This window comes from Berghia stephanieae, chromosome 9, assembly GCF_034508935.2.
Source record: "Berghia stephanieae isolate SIO BIC M18660-M18661 chromosome 9, UCSD_Bste_1.3, whole genome shotgun sequence".
NCBI lineage: Eukaryota > Metazoa > Mollusca > Gastropoda > Nudibranchia > Aeolidiidae > Berghia > Berghia stephanieae.
The window spans coordinates 41,676,686-41,694,443 of NC_088368.1; the positions used below are offsets into that span (position 1 = coordinate 41,676,686).

The 17,758-nt window shown below is 36.6% G+C and overlaps 1 protein-coding gene across 2 annotated transcripts; it reads right to left on the minus strand.

The window, feature by feature from the left end:
• Positions 1-776: 776 nt before the first annotated feature.
• Positions 777-15,604, minus strand: LOC144979393 (uncharacterized). 2 transcript variants are annotated; one of them, XM_078926042.1, is made up of 5 exons: positions 15,437-15,604; positions 8,544-8,724; positions 6,827-6,960; positions 5,306-5,414; positions 777-2,797 (listed from the first exon to the last, which is right to left on the minus strand). In XM_078926042.1, exons 2-5 carry the CDS (start codon positions 8,712-8,714, stop codon positions 2,465-2,467), a joined length of 747 nt encoding a protein of 248 aa, XP_078782168.1. In that variant the 5' UTR covers positions 8,715-8,724; positions 15,437-15,604; the 3' UTR covers positions 777-2,464. The 2 variants fall into 2 exon arrangements, with proteins under 2 accessions (XP_078782168.1, XP_078782169.1); XM_078926043.1 differs by having other exon boundaries at positions 2,366-2,797; positions 8,544-8,721; positions 15,437-15,518.
• Between the last annotated feature and the right edge of the window lie 2,154 nt (positions 15,605-17,758).

Genomic DNA, 17,758 nt, shown 5'->3' on the forward strand with positions numbered 1-17,758 from the left:
ATTTTGTGGGAAGATTACGTGATTGTACTGTGTCTCCAGGATAAATCCTGTTGTATAAAGAATAAATAAAATGAGACGTATTACTACATATATTAAGCACAACCAAAATTACACTTAAAAGTTTATTTTTGACATGCAGCGGTCTTAGTTTCCATCAAAGTATGGGCTTGATTATGCGATATGGATAAGGGGTAGGCATCTGTATCGTTGCATTTAACATTGTATTTATCCGAGCAAGAATTGTCAAAAATGTAAAATTGATTTGTAAAATTGGTTATAAAATCTGCCTCACCGGTATTATTATTATTATTATTATTATTATTATTATTATTATTATTATTATTATTATTATTATTATTATTATTATTATTATTATTATTATTATTATTATTATTATTATTATTATTATTATTATTATTATATTATTATTATTATTATTATTATTATTATTATTATTATTATTATTATTATTATTATTATTATTATTATTATTATTATTATTATTATATTATTATTATTATTATTATTATTATTATTATTATATTATTATTATTATTATTATTATTATTATTATTATTATTATTATTATTATTATTATTATTATTATTATTATCATTATTATTGTTATTGATTTACTGACTTAAGGCCTTTCGCTTCCTAATCATCCGATCGGGACGCCTCGACTGCCTCTCTAACCATCTGTGTCATTTCCTTCCACCGTTCACGTTCTTTTGCTGTGGATGCTAAGTTATAAGGTCTTCCTTTGATTTTAATTCTTTGTTATTTTGAAGGCGTTTTAGGTCTCGATTGAGGACAGTATAAATTTACGTGAGTGGACTACCTTGATATTTCCTGTATCCAGATAGGGTGAAAAATGTATTCATGGCTTTATTAGCTGGTATATTTTCATCTCTTCTGAGTATATGCCTAAGAAGCCGCCATCTTGCATCCAGGATTTGAATGGATAAGGGTCTTTCATTACATTTTCATACAGTATTTTATTGCTTATTTTTGTGGGGTATCGTATATTCAGGACTCTTCTCATTTTTTTTTCTATGGAATCTGTCTAATCTTGGCTCTTCGGCTCCAGTCAGTGCCCATGTTCCGCAGTTGTATATTGCACGGATTTTACAAAGGTTGTGTATAATTTGATTTTATTATTTTATTTTATTTTATCTTTTCTAATCCATATGTGTAGTAAATTATTCAATGCAGCCGTCGATTAACTTTTTCTTCTCTCTACATTTTCCTTATTTTCTATTAATGATCCTACTTTTTTCGTGGCTCTCCATCCATCTTTTTTCCTTGACAATGATGTTACATCTGTTTTGTCACTATTTACGTACAGTTGATGATTTTGCAAGGGTTTTTGGATGTCATTTACATTGACTTGTTGCAGACCAATAAAGTCGATGTCGTCTGAATATGCAATTTCCATGTGGATTTCATTTTCAATACGTGATTGAGCCGAAGGTACAGATTTACGCACATCTCTCAAAGCAATTTCTGGGTAAATGTTAAATAAAACAAGGCTTAGGCTGTCTCCATGTGGTGTACCGATGTTGCCAAGGAATGATTTATGATCTGAGGCTCCGATTATTTTGGTGGTTATCCAGGTTTCACTTGTAAGGAATCTGATTAATCTAACTTCATCTTCCATAACTGTTCTTTTCAAATATTTGACAAGGATTGGCGATTGACAGTATCGAAGGCGGCAGACATATCTAGAAAACATAGCACAACAATTCATAAACCAAAAATAAATAATACAAAGATTGTCAAAAAGGTAACTCACGATGTCGTAAACAATGCCAGCGACAACTCAATACTGAACTAGACAATTTAACGAACAACAACAACACACCCAACGAAGCATGGTCACGTGTACGAAGTGAAATTTTAAATACTGCAATTCAAAGCGCCGGGAGAACTACAACCAAAGACAAGGCCGTACGTATGACACCATCATAGCTCAATTATCTAACCAACAAAAAGATTTGCGAATAAGAATACAAAACTCAAAAAAGGAAGGAGAAAGACAGAAACTCAAATATGAACGAAACAAAATAATACACCGCATAAGACATAGAGTAATTGATCTTAGAAATGAAGAGTTGGACAAAAAAAGTTGATACTATTAATAAATGCAACAACGATCAAGCAATGTATAAAGCTGTGAGACTAATAAACCAAAGACCATTTGAAAACCCAAAGATAGAGGACGACTCGGGAAAATTAATTATTAACCCCAATGACATTTCAAATGTTCTTTTTGAATACTATAAAACAAAATTTCAAGACAACAAAACGCCACACGTAAGCTCTTTTGACGGAGATCCACTATTTAAACCTATTACACCAAGAGAAGTGAGAAATGCTTTTAAAAGTCTAAATAACAACAGAGCACAGGGAGAAGATGGAGTATGCGCACTGTAAAACAGTTATAGATACCAAAAAAATTACTTTATTGCGGAAAATCAAACAAGATCTTCTTTATATCTACCAAAATTTTGTTAAGCATCTCAATTATTATATTATAATTATCCTTCTTCCCAGGGGTCGTCGTCGTCGTTGTTGTTGTTGTTGTTGTTGTTGTTGTTGTTTCTTTTTTTGCTGTTTGCTCTTTAACGACACAATCGTCCACATATTTCTCAAAGATTCTATTGCCATTAGGTAAGAGTTCAGTGAAGTTATATACACTCACATCAATTTTATCTGGTGATTGGGGAACATTTACCATGCGTGTTAAATGGCAATTGGCTTTATTAAAAACAAATAGTTGGTAGCTGGTCGGGCCCTGTGGAAAAATAAAACTATTATTTAAAGTGATGAAACAAATCCACACCTGCCCACTTGACTCCAGTTTCAGAACTTTACAAGCAACTTTATCTTATTTTAACTCATTAAAATGAAATTTAATGCCAAACGGCATACTTGTAGGGATTTTAAAAGTGCTATTTAATCTTTGAAAGCGTAAATTATTGACTTTTAAATCAAGATCAGCGACTAAAATTTATATCTCTTAATAATTATGAAACTTTTAGATATTCAAGGTGACAGGTGTTACGTCCTGGCTCTGGTTGCTATGACGTCACCATATATATTCCGGAGATGACCGAATCCTCCTCGGTTTGTTAGTTAATCTGAACTCCTCAATTATCTAATCAGGGGGTTCGTACTATCGCTATAAAAGTGATGCACGAGGACGGAGCGAGAGAGAGAGAGAGAGAGAGAGAGAGAGAGAGAGAGAGAGAGAGAGAGTTTTCTAGACTGGACACGATACCACGTACAGCAACTGTCGGGTCTTTAAAAAATTATTTCTATGTGCTGAGGTGTTCGCTATTTGTTGGTAGAAGTAGAAACACAAGCAGAATGGAAGGATAAATAGAGTTATGTGGTTCCCATCCATTTTGTAGATGTAAAAACTAGGTTCTGTAATAATTTTTTGTTATTGTTAAACTTGATTTCCTTTCCTTTACTATTAACGATACGTATGGAATTGTAAGCTTCAATTTATTAGACGAATACAGGTAGTGTGAACGTTTCGGGTTTCGTCTTTATCAACAAAACAGTATGAATGAAACACTACAGATGAATGAGATAATGTGATAGTGGCGTTGTTAAGGTGAACAAACAAAAACATTGATAGGACAGAAAATATTATGCTTCTTTGTAAAGGAGCGCGAACTAAAATAGAACAATAGATATGTGTAAAAGGTACGGGGAGGAACTGTGTAGTGCAGTATAGAAAGAGAAATAAAATAAATTGTAGACTATTATTAGAAAATAAATGGAATGGAATTGGAAATAAATACAACATGTGGTGAGGGATATAGCCTTATAGTATTATCATAAGTGGAAGTAGCAGCAGCAGAAGCAACAGGAGTACTTTAATAGTTAAAAAGAAACTTGAGCTTCTATGCAGTGCAATATCCACTAAACGTGCTCATATAGCTTTTATTCGTTGTGTGTCAGACGTGACATTCTTTTATATTTGAATGAGAATGGATCCTGCTGAAATATTAAATCTAGACAAGGACCAACTTATTCGTTTAGCTGAAGATAATAACATTCCACTAAATAGCAATCCGACTAAAGCAGAATTACAAGTAAGAATATTAAATCACCTTGGTTTCCAGGCTCCCTCTGTTACTATTATAGTCAAGACAGTCAATCTCAGTGCAAGTCAGACGCGACTCACGATAAGGACATGGAGGACGAAAAAGACTTAAAACCTTTACCCTCATTTTTGTCTCTCTTACCACGTATTTCTGAGCATAACATTGAGAATTTATTTTCCATGTTCGAACGCATCGCTCTCACTTTTGGCTGGAACAAACGAATCTGTTCGCTATTCATTTAATGCCAATTGACAGGCAGGGCTAGAGATATCTATCTCGCACTCCCAACTGGGCAATTCAAAGAGTATATAAGCAGAATAATGGGTCCATATTTCAGATCTCCTGAACTTTAAAGACAACAATATAGGAACCAACCCAAACTGGACTCACAAACCTTTATGGAGTTTGTTCGTGATAAGGACATACATTTTAATAATTTAGCAATGACTATCCCGCACAAATCTTTGGGCCTCTTTTTCGCTCACGAAGTGCCCGAATTCGCGACAAAATATGGAACGAAGCCGTTCCGTATATGATATTTTAAAAAATTAATTACGACGCTGTTTATCGATGAATATGACTGAAAGTTGGAACACAGTTAGAAAATAGGTCATTGTAGATTATGTCTAGCGATATAATTCGTGCGATAACCAGAAGACCGTCAAAATTAGATTTTTACTCTTTGGAGTAAAATATTTCTAAAACTACTGGGCGTGGAGGTTTTGTCGCTGACAAGGTAATACATAAACATTTGTTCTTTTTGGTTGTACAATTTCATATGAATATGACTAGTACTTTTCCCGTATTTTACAAAACACCATCCTAATTTGCTCTTCAAGTTTCAATCTTTTAATCCACTTATTACGCAAGATACAACCAAAGGTCGAAAAAAAATGCCGAAAAAGCGTCCCATATTTTCGCGGTTTTTTTTTTTCCTCTTTGCGGGTCATCCAAATAAATGACACCTTTGAAACTGCATAACTTGTTTATTTATGAATGGATTTTCAAAATTCAAAAACATTTTTACTCAGTGGAGATAGGGCTTTGATTTTAGACAAAAATTTTCCTCAAAAAGAGAAAAAAAAACATTTTTCATAGTCATTGCTAAATAATTGGTGCAAAGGTAATAACCCTACTCTTTCCGGTTTATGTAACAACTAATGAGTTAAATGAACAAGGCTTACCGTTATAACTTTCCAACCATCGACTTCCACTCCATTTTCAATAGATACGCCCACATACTCAGCCTCATCGGGTACACACGGAGTTAATGGGTACTCTTTTGTATATTTGCTGTGGAGACAACGTAAATTAGGCTGTGAAATCTTCAATAGTGTGGAATATCAAAGTCATATTAATCTACTATAAGCTGTAGTATAAGCTCTCTATAAACTGGGCTATCTAATGTAATGGAAATGATCTCAAGCCAATGGAGGGATTCCGTCAATAGAATTAGACAAGCTGTCGAGGCATCAAAGTCGGTTGTTAGGGGGTGAACGGCAATAAATCAAGTAAGTCAAATTTATAAAAATGTGAAGGTGAAGAGGAAAAACTAGAGGATTGATATAGCGCAATATCCACCAAACGTGCCCAAAGCGGTTTGATGTGGGACTCTAGCAAACTAGCAACATTTCACTTGTAGGGTCGAGACATGATACCTGTTAGGCGATAAAACAATGGGTTTTATTTTCATACAGAGACAACGCTGCGTACGGCCAAGTACTCATTTTACATCTGAGCACGGTGAGAGAATGGAAGTCAAAAGCTCTTTCCAAAAAAATCAACTAGTCCCAGCTATGGACTCGAACCCCGAACCAACTGATCCGAAGGCGATTGTTTCACCACTAGATCACATAACCGCACATGTTTATCACTAGAGATTCCCCTTTGAGCATTTCCTGACAACACAGACTTCCAAAGTTCAAAGTTTGCGTCTTAAATGGTTATAGAAGGAACGGAATCGACATCACTCAAGTCATTATGCGTCTATGCGGTCTCGTGGTCTAACAGCTACTCAATCATTGCCGGGTGGATAAGAGGTTCAGACAAATATCTCAACGGATTTTGTTGCCTTTATGCAGATTCCAATGTAATAAAATACGATTCATTTATTGACGTCCGGACTGCCTTACAGAGCACAGGAATTATAAAGAATCGTGAAAACACAAGTTCTTATATTCTAGAAACATGCTTTACTCCTTCTTCTTCTTCTTCTTCTTCTTCTTCTTCTTCTTCTTCTTCTTCTTCTTCTTCTTCTTCTTCTTCTTCTTCTTCTTCTTCTTCTTCTTCTTCTTCTTCTTCTTCTTCTTCTTCTTCTTCTTCTTCTTCTTCTTCTTCTTCTTCTTCTTCTTCTTCTTCTTCTTCTTCTTCTTCTTCTTCTTCTTCTTCTTCTTCTTCTTCTTCTTCTTTTTCTTCTTCTTCTTCTTCTTCTTCTTCTTCCTCTTCTCCTCCTCATCCTTCTTCTTCAAAACATCCTTGACTTATTGCCACCCACACAGTGGGAACCGGGAAAGAGATAAAGAGGCAGACAATTTTGAGCATCCGGAGGAGAACAGTCAAAGAGAAGATGAAAGAATCTGGAAAGAAATGGAATTAGCTGAATTGGCTGGCTGGCCCAAACAGAAATGCATGGAGAAACTTTGCTGGCCGCTTTGTAGTTTCACTAAGCAACCAAGAGGATAAGGTAAGGTAAGGATCACACTCACGTGCAAGTTCCGTCCCGTTTTCTCTCATAATGGACTCCTTTGTTTCCATCATAGAATGCCCAGTCAATTTCATGGTTCCCTTCTTCATACGCGATTGCAAGCTTTTTATTGAAGTCGTAATAATATCTCATTTTCTGTAATGAAACGTGGAAATTCATGTTTATCCATACGTACGTGCGCAAAAGTATCTGAAAGGTGCTATATAAATATGCTTAGTATCATTATTAACACTTGTTTTGAATCAATTAACTTGAATTTTAAGAGACAAAATTGGACAAAAGTTGTATTACAGAAATACCTTTAATATAAGTGAGCCAAGTATTATCAAGGCATAATCCTAAAGGTAACGACGACCCTAACAACACAAAATGGGTTGCCCTTCTTCAGAAATTGGAGGAAAAATTCGACGCAACAAAGTCAGTACCGCGCATGGCTACCACAATTTCCAATCATTTCTCGAAGAAGTCTACCCATAGAGTTTATCAAGGGGTTTATGTATCATATTCTGCATCAACAACGTCCCAAAGCTTATAAACATTACTTGCTTGACACTGTTATTCTCTTGTAATTTGGGGGGGGGGGAGATCTCTGAGGTGCTCATTCAGATTGGGGTCTGGATTTGTAACTATCGTTCGTGCACCAATGACTTTTTCGTTGTTTAATTGGTGTTGCATTAAAGGCCTCGCAAGTCTTCCAAACTTTGTCCAACATGTACTGTTGTTGTCAACAGCCATGTCGGTGGCTTAAGAGAGGTGTCGGTTGTTATTCGAGCAATTGTTTGATCATTATTGGCCGTTATTACTCGGGGTCGACCTGTTCGTCTTTGATCCCTCTCATCTCCTTTCGTTGTTGAACGTTGCGATAATTGAAAGGCTCTTACATTGAAAACTCTTTAACTTTAGCTCCTGCAATACTATGGCCAAGCTTAGACTTTTCGAGAGTAAAAGAAAAGAAATCAAAGTAATTACAAAATGATTTCAGAAATATGTTTTGTTTAAACCCAATCCTTTCCCACCTGCAGCAAAATCGTAACAATTGTTACGACGCAATAGGGAATGAGATTAGCGGAAGAGTAGCGTCCCTTGATTGGACGTCACCCTGTGACGTCACCGGCGGAAAAGTTATTAGAGAAAGAACGTCATGTTGCTTGTGCGCATGCGTCTCTCGTCCTCGCACAGACTATGTGTGACGTCCAATCAAGGGACGTCACTCTTCCTTTAATCTCATTCCCTATATACATTTTTCTTATACAGATTTATTTTATACATCACAAACATTGAAGAATGGTCTTTGGATAATTTTTCTGCTGAGTAAGCCTATGTAACCTATTCAATATTAGCACCCCGAAGGACTGGTTACATACACACTCCCAAGAATTTAGGAACCAAAAGAGTAGAAGGATTGATGTCACGACTTACTTCCCTTTTAACATCACTCAGCTCTTTCTTATTGTTTTTAGACCTCAATTTCAATAACTTCATTATTATTATTATTATTATTATTATTATTATTTATTATTATTATTATTATTATTATTATTATTATTATTATTATTATTATTATTATTATTATTATTATTATTATTATTATTAATATTATTATCATTATTATTATTATTATTATATTATTATTATTATTATTATTATTATTATTATTATTATTATTATTATTATTATGATGATGATGATGATGATGATTGCAAATACGAATAACCTACCACCGGTTTATCACCAGATTCATGAAGTGGTGGCCTGTTGTAAAGAAGGACGACACTCCCAACAGAAGGGTAGCATCTGCATGGCTCTTTCCCATTGCCCTGTGCACGTGTAAAGGTCCCAACGACGATCGCCAAAATCGTTGTCAAAAGTAAGGGGTGATTTTGTGGCATCTTGGGTCTGCTGGGATCATGGGCAAAAGGAAAAAAAAAGTTAGCTGATAATGGGATTAATGCATTTTCTACCGAATTCAGTCCCTTGATTAGTGGACAAAGATTAATTACAAAGATATCTCAACACAGAGTGGTATCTCAGTCTTGTGGCTTGTTGTTTTAATGAATAGTTTCATTTTGTGAGTATTGTTCATTCGTAGACACCACCGAGCCTCCCAAAATAGTGTTTACATATGTGATGTCCTCTCAATTCATTTCACTGTCGTAGAAACCACCGAGCCTCCCAAAGTAGTGTTTACATATATGATGTCCTCTCAATTCATTTCACTGTCGTAGACATCACCGAGCCTCCCAAAATAGTGTTTACATATGTGATGTCCTCTCAATTCATTTCATTGTCGTAGACACCACCGAGCCTCCCAAAATAGTGTTTACATGTGTGATGTCCTCTCAATTCATTTCACTGTCGTAGACACCACCGAGCCTCCCAAAATAGTGTTTACATGTGTTATGTCCTCTCAATTCATTTCACTGTCGTAGACACCACCGAGCCTCCAAAAGTAGTGTTTACATCATGTGCACTGTCCTCTTAATACAGTTCACTATATTGGACACAACTAAAGGACAGAATCTGTGATTGAGTAATTCATCCAATATTGTCTTGTTGTATTGCATTCGCCTTCGGAGTTTCCACCACTCCCACATACGCTTTATAGCCTAAAATCGCAGAAGATCTGATTAAGCGTTGTGTTGTGATGAGGCTACCGGGCGGGTTCGCCGATTGTAAATAAATTCGTCGCCTGTATCACCTCTTCTGGATCAGCGACTCCACGTTGGTGGAGTTGTTTGAGGTATATCATGGGCAACGGTGTAATTCTGGTCGATCGCCACTAGACCATCCCAATAAGCGGGCACATTGAACGTTCCACCGAGATATGTATGAGTCTGAATGATGACCCAATCCGGTGCCAAAATTGCTTAGGTCGTCCCGGGCTCCACGCTATTATATTATTATGATAACGTCCATCTCTCATTCGAAGAGGCCGACTGCCTAGCCAAATAATGCGCGCTCGTGTCGTCATGTTCGCTGGCACGCACGATAATTCAGCGAGTGTCCCTACTCAACTTTACCTGGAAAATGCGATATCAAGAGCCAGATTGTGGCAAACAAATGAACTTTTATCAAAGCTGCTGGCCGTCCATAGTGATGTCATTTTCCTATTACAGGAGACCCATCTTTATTTTGGTGCACACCATCTCGATTCTAGAGCCCAGGCTATACAGTGGTAGAAATGGAACTCCCATGGGGCCATTAACCCTCCCTGATAGCTAGTTATGGATATTTATCGTGTTATCATATGTTGGTATATCGGGAAAACTATAACAGCCTCTTTCACTTTATTATTTTATTTTCATTTGAAAAATCAGTTGTCCTTCCAAATCAATCACCTAACAAGGTTACTGGACATGCTACAAATATTGCAGTATCAATCATCAAATACAACTAAAACTAAACACTGGAACAGTTAAATTAAATGATTTCCACAAACGGATATAGTATGAGGTCTAAAGAGGACTCAAAATTACGAGAGCATATAGTTTATCCCAAGTAGCGACCTTTTTATCCTTATTGACCAATTCTATCCTAAACGAACCACGGTGTCCTTTCAAATTACATAGAATCATTTCCTTTCTTTAAAAAGGGTCATTTAGTCATAGTCATCTGATATACCATTGAACTCCATTCTGTCTAATTTAGAGATAAAACAATAGAATAACAATCAGAATCAAATCAGTACAACCCCACAGGAATACCATATTAAGACCATTTAATTTATCAGAAATATCAGCTATAAATCTCTGGACACATCCTTTCTTTAAAAAATATAGCATTGTGGAGAACATTGTGCTTATTTGAGTCAATAAAAAATTGATACGGCGCACAACTCTACTGAAAGATTTGAAAAATAGAAATGTATTTTTTACAGATAGATAAACATATAACTTGATTTCCTTTTATAATTTAAAGTCAGTTTGAAAGTTCGTTGAGTCAAACAGATATCATAAAACATGTACCAACGACGACACTTGACTCCCAAAATCAACTAATTTTGACACTGTAAAAAGTTGTCAATTTGCGTCATCTATTTATGGCATCAAGTATTATTATTACTTCCGTTGTGTTGTTGATTTCAGTGTTCAGTGTTGTTATGTATGTTCTAATTGCGTGTATGTTTGTGTGTGTATGTGTGCGTGTGTGTGTTTGTGTTTGTGTGTGTGTGTGTGTGTTGTGTGTGGTGTATACATGTGAGTGTGGGTGTTGGCATTTTTCAGCAAATCGTGGCATCCATAGTGATATTATTCACTTGATCACATGAAGGTATTTCAGTCGCCATTTTGATTCTTTTTTTACTATTAGGGTTAGCTCGAGATCGATGATATTTCTTTTTCTATTAAGGTTAGTCATAAGTCTTAGGAAAGGTGCTAGGATGTTTGTTTTTCCATAGGTTAAGTAAAGGGGATACATTCCGAAAGCTCCTACATCCCCAGTATTCTTTAAATTTTATTTTCACCGTTGATATTTTGTCAGGCATTTATTTATTCAATTTGTCATTACATCTAGAAGTATTTTAAAAACTCTAGAACAAACATTGATAGATTTGTGAAAGTTTAAAATTTCTAAATTTGACCATTGTTTTGATTTTGAGCCGCCATTTTGATTTGTTAAATATTGAAAGGTAGTGCAAAGCAGTCCGAGAGTTGTTTTTTTTTTCTATTAGGGTTAGCTCGAGAGGTTAGTCATAAGTCTTATTAAAGGTGCTAGGAAGTTTGTTTTTCCATAAGTTAAGTAAAGGGAGACATTCCGAAAGCTCCTACATCCCCAGTATTCTTTAACTTTGTATTTTCACCTTTGATCTTTTGTCAGGCGTTTATTTATTCAATTTGTCAATATTTTTTCTATTAGGGTTAGCTCGAGATCGGATGATTTTTTTTCCTATTAGGGTTAGTCATATTTATTATTAAAGTGCTAGGGTGTTTGTTTTTCCTATTGGGGTTAATTAAAGGTACTATGTTTATTTTTTTCTTGGGGTTAGTTGAGGGAATATATTATTAAATATATTATTGGGCCACACAGAAAAATCAACCGAAGATATACCAAATTACACAGACAACGTTGTTTACCAATCTGCCCTCATTAAATGATGGTGAGTACAGTATCGAATGAAAGTAGTTCTTTCCCCGCGAAATTGCGGGCTTTTTATTAGTCAATATAGAAAATGTTAACACTTTCACTTGTGCGTAAAAGGAAAACTTGAACTTACATTGTATTACTAATTCAAAATGCAAAAATACGAGTAATTGAGATGGATATTTCAATTCCCCTATTGGAGCCTTCCGTGAAGTACAAAAATCAACCTAGCACACCAGGCCAATCTATACATAGACAATTAATGAAACACACTCAAACATTGACACCAATATGACACTATCAAGAAGGCAATTTCCTGAGATAACCACACAAAATCTGCATATATCTTTTAACAACAATGCCTAACATTCATTTTATTAAAATCAAATCTTTACTTGAATTGTAAGGGATTAAAGTATATAAAACAGTCAACAAGCCATTTAATAGTTGGCTTTCAAGTGTGCCCAAAACTACATATTTAAGTCAATTAAATGCTTTAAATAACAAGAATAATAATAATATCATCTATTTCTTAAATCTTTTATTATTACTAAACTGATAATTGGCCATAATTCTTAACATGGATCACAGTGGAGGAGAAAATGAGAATCTCACCAACTCATGCCAAATAAAAATTTTACAATATAAAATTCATATCTTTTAAGATTTTATTGCTCGGACAACAAAACTTGACATGTGTCGAGACAATCAATTTTTACTTTACATTGATGTTTGTTTCATTTTTACTGATTAGAATTAAATTATCAATATGCAAGTTACTACAAATGAATTTCATTGATAGCTCAGAAATCACTATTTTGACACCTCTTTTATGAGCAGCCTGAAGAGGATACATTATTATCAACCATGGCATATGATGAAAGAAAACCCTTGCGTTCCTTGTGGTGAGGAAACAATTTTCATATTCATGTTAGGAACTGAGCGATACTATGAAATATTGCAGCAATTACCCTCAGCGGCATCATAGATTTGCCCTGACCGCTACCTGTTCCAGCCATGGAATGACTTAACTAATGGGGTCGAGGGACCTAGCTCTGAAATACGGCTCTGAAACATGGACAAACATAAGGTGCGAAAAGACATTGAAGCTGCTCTTTCTTTTCGATCCTAGGGGAAAGACAATTCTAGTCGTCCTGGAGACAACACGAGCAACGTCAGGAAACTGAGAAGACCCTGAGGGATCTGTTCTTGTTCCAGTGTTGTTTAATGTCTACTTTAGCGACATGCCAAACACTTCCTCCCTGAGACTGGGATACGTGGACGACTGGGTACTCGTTACTCAATGTAAGGTGAGGACCCCTGGGGGTTACGCTGGACTGCAGCCTTACCTATCGGGCCCATCTTCAATCCAACCCCCCCCCCCCCCCCACACACACACACACAAACACAAATGTCCTGCGGGAGACGATTACACCTGACTGGCTTTTAAAAATGGAAAGGGGATGTGGCAAAACCCGTCTCAAGCGCACAATGGACTGTGCCCCAGTTTCGAGCTAAAATAAGTCCCGGCATCCCTTGTACTTGACTTCCTTGACTTCGGACAGAGATGCGCATACAAAGTGGAAGTCGGTTTGTACGAATTCAATCCCTCGAGGGCGCGGGAACGTTGACTCCTTGAAACTGGGAGAGAAGTTGCAGTTTTCTGTACCAGCAACCGGAGGCATTGGTTTGCAGCGAATCGACTTCGGTCGATAACCTGCCTTAAAGCAACATCGCTTCATCAGTGGGGACTTTAAGCTTGTCCCACAAGTACCCATTGTGGGCAAGATTCCGAGACCGCAGAGCATCTAGACTTGCTGTGCGCCGAACGAAGCTCGAACCAAGGACTTTCTGACCCAAAAGCAATATCATACAGCCGCACAAAACAAGATCAAAAACACTGAAGATTTTGCATGTTTAGGAAGTAAAATTAGAGGTGAAAGGGGTATAAGCAAAAAAATCACAACCAGAATTGGAAAAGCAAATGCAGCATCAGGAAAATTATACAACATAATGAAATCAATGCATTTGAGATGTGGATATACCGAAGAATTCTGAGAATACCATGGATCAGAAAGAAATCAAACATGCAGGTTCTTGCAGGCCAAAGGTCCAGAAAAGTGTTGGCAGAAGTTAACATGAGAAAACTGACTTATTCTGAACACATCCGGTGACACAACACCATCCAAAAGTCAGTGCTCCATGGAAAACTAGCTGGCAGAAAGGCACGGGGCAGGCCAAGGAAGTCCTGGATAGGCAACAACTGGCAAAAAGATAATAAACTGCTCGGTAATGGCCCTTGAGTGTGAAGAATGGCGTTCCATGACATTCAACGTCTGTAGGGAGACGGAACTCCGGTAAGGTAATGAAATCAAGGACTGCCCAACTAAAAACCAAAATCAACATCTTTAAATCAACAGGTTTATCAGTCCTTTGATACGAAAGCGAAACATGGCAAATGTATGCAAGGGACAAAACCAAATACAACATCAACAACAAAAACACGTCTCAACGCATTCCAACAACGATACCAATGTAAACTACTTAGACCAAGTAACCACTACTGAAATTCTTAAAAAGAACCATAATATTGCAGGGCGTTACGGTCACCAACCAACTACGCCGTTTCAGCTGGCCAGGACGCATCCTCCTCATGAGAGAAGACAGCTTGGAAATGAATGAATGAATGAATCAATGAATCAATCAATCAATCAATGAATAAAAATTAATTTAAAAATAAAATGATGAGAAATAGGACCTCTGAGTTTTTTGCTACACTCCTGGATACGATGTGAGTCAAGATGTTATTTCCAAGGACTCAACTATGCGCCTCTCAGTGGAGCACATAGCAGCCCTATGTCCCGAGAGAGGCCACGAGAATAAAATTAGTTAGTAAGTTAGTAATTACAGTAGTCCTTCAGAACCATAAGACCATGAAGCCGGAGTTTTTCTCGATTTTTATAGCGTGAACTAGACAATAACAATTGCTTGTTACACTTTGGATAACAAGCGCAATGTACTTTCCGACAGATAAAACAGACCCAGGTACCCATCTACTGCTGGGTGGACAGGGGGGGGGGTTAGAAAAAAATCTAGACTACACAGGGAACGATCTTGGTACATTTGCGAATGCTCGACCAACTGAGCTACCGGGACGCCAAAATAAGTAAGCATACATATCTTTGACATATAGATTTATACCAGCTAATAAAGCCATGAATACATTTTCACCCCATCCGGACACAATACATATCAAGGTAGACCACCCACGTCAATTTATACTTTCCTCAATCAAGACCTAAAACGCCTTCAGAATAACAAAGAATTAAAATCAAAGGAAGACCTTATAACTTAGCATCCACAGCAAAAGACCGTGAACTGTGGAAGCACATGACACAGATGATAAGAGATGCAGCCGAGGCGTCCCGATAGGACGATTAGGAAGCGAAAGGCCTTAAGTCAGTCAGTTTTAGATTTATGTAGGTTTATAGATTTATGTAGTTATAATAGAAATGATAAAAATATGACAGACCTTTACGAGGAGTTTTGGCACGTCGTCAAGGTAGGCTATGTCTCCAGCAGATGTTAACTGTCACTGTCCATTTATTCATTCGAATTATTTGATTAGTGTGGTCGTCACTTTACCAAATATTTGCACAATAATAAATTACGTACTCTCAATAAACGCCCATGGTCTTATATTCAGGTGAGGTCGGATCACTTAAACATTAACTCTCTCTCTCTCTCTCTCTCTCTCTCTCTCTCTCTCTCTCTCTCTCTCTCTCCTCTTTTGACTATTTATTTTTCAAGATTATAGATAGTATAACGCTCGGCTAAGAAGCTCACAACATTGCCATCCGGAAGTATAACGAATCATCACACAACACTTTGTAAAACCATGACCGTTTATAGTCAGGTTAATACAGTTTAGTGAGAATTACTCATAAACTCGGACGGCAAAAAACAAGAACAAAAACCGGAGTGGCGTCAACTTTAAACTATCTATAGAAGGGACAAAATTGAAGCCTCTCAAGATCGTCTTGCAATATTATGTTCATATTCTCCTTGGTTATGGTAATATGTGACCCCTCGTCTCAAAACGGTATTAAGTCGGGATGATTAAGATGCTAAAAATGGAATTTGTAGCCAGAAATAGCATGCTTAAGTTGAATGTATATGATTTATAGAGGAGAAGGAATATCACAATTTACTGTGCTAAATACAAACGTTTCATAGTTTTGACCAGTTTAACTATAATTTGAATTTTTAACATCTGGTCCATTCCGACATAATACCGTTTTGAGACGGGGGGTCAAATATATATTAGATTTGTGTCGTCAGCAAACTAGACTATTGATGATTTCTCCACTGTCGAATGGATCGTTAATGGAGTTTACATAGAGAAAAAATATAAAGTCAGTAAATGGGAGTCCTAGAAAAGGAGACAATACAAAGCTAACAGCGTTTCGGCCTTTGACCTTCTTCAGTTACAAACAAAACACGAATAATATAATGACGAGAGAGAGAGAGAGAGAGAGAGAAAGAGAGAGTGAGAGAGACTCTATTTTTCATTATATTTATATAATGCAGTCAAATCACGACGGGAGAATTCGGGGCGGGGGGGGGGGGGGGGGGGGGAGGAGACTGAGAAAGATCAAGTTGTTTATGTTAACCAATTAATTGCCGCATTCCAGAAAGACGCCCATTTAAAATTTAAAATTTTGGCCAGAAAACTTGCCCTTGAAATATCGATCGATTTAAATGACACTCATCTTGGCAACAACTCTCAAATCCAAGGCCAAATTCTGGCCAAATTCATAAGTGACAAAATCAGTCGGATGGTGAAAAAGTTTGAACCGAGACATTGCCAAGTTTAGTTAGCAAGCCAATTTTTATCAAAAATGAGCTTTTGTCATAAATGATTAAATCAACCCTTTTTGCACATCTTCGAGAAATATCAAAGCTTAATTTCACTTCTAAAACGTAACATTTTTTACAGCTTGTCTAGTTGAAAAAATATGAAATTTCGAGAAAAGTTGCTGGATATATTTCCTATACATCTGACTATAACTTCATGAAATAAATATCACCTGATTTACTTCAAATAAAGATTAAAAAGCTTTGGGGATCATATTCTTTCATAACTTTTTTAAAAATACAAATCCAAAATGTTCACCTTCCGACTGATTGTGTCATGCATTGACGGATATGTGACCGTTCGCCTCAAAACGGTATTAAGTCGGGATGGTTAAGATGTTGGAAATTGAATTTATAGCCAGACATATCAGACTTGTGTTGAGTTTATATGTTTTATTTAAGAGAACGGATACTATATTTTACGGTGCTAATGCCAACGATTTATATTTTTGAACAGTTTTAACCTTAAATTCGGCTGTTAAGTATCTAGTTCCTTCCGACATAATACCGTTTTGAGCCAAATGGTCACTTATAATATAATACTTTCTGAAGTACGACAGCTGACTGGTTTGGCAAACACTTGATTCTTTTACCTTTACTACTTGCCTTGGTCTTGAATTGGGTCCAAACATTATCCCGACAGTCTTTGAAATATTATTGGAAATGGGTCTGATTTATGCAAAAAATATTCTATCGTTTTTCAAGCTATGTACTTTTTACTTTTGATTTCCATGGGATACGTTGGTTTGGAGTGGAGTGGAGTGGAGGGGGGTGGAGGGGGGGGGGGAGGGAGGGGAGTCGACTTGTGAATATTAGGAACAAGTAATGGGCCATTTATACGTAGGGCAAAGCGTCGGGATTTGCCCACACGATCGACCCGTCGGCAGCAGCTTCTCATTGTGCTCACACGTCTATGTTATGACGATCAACTCAATCA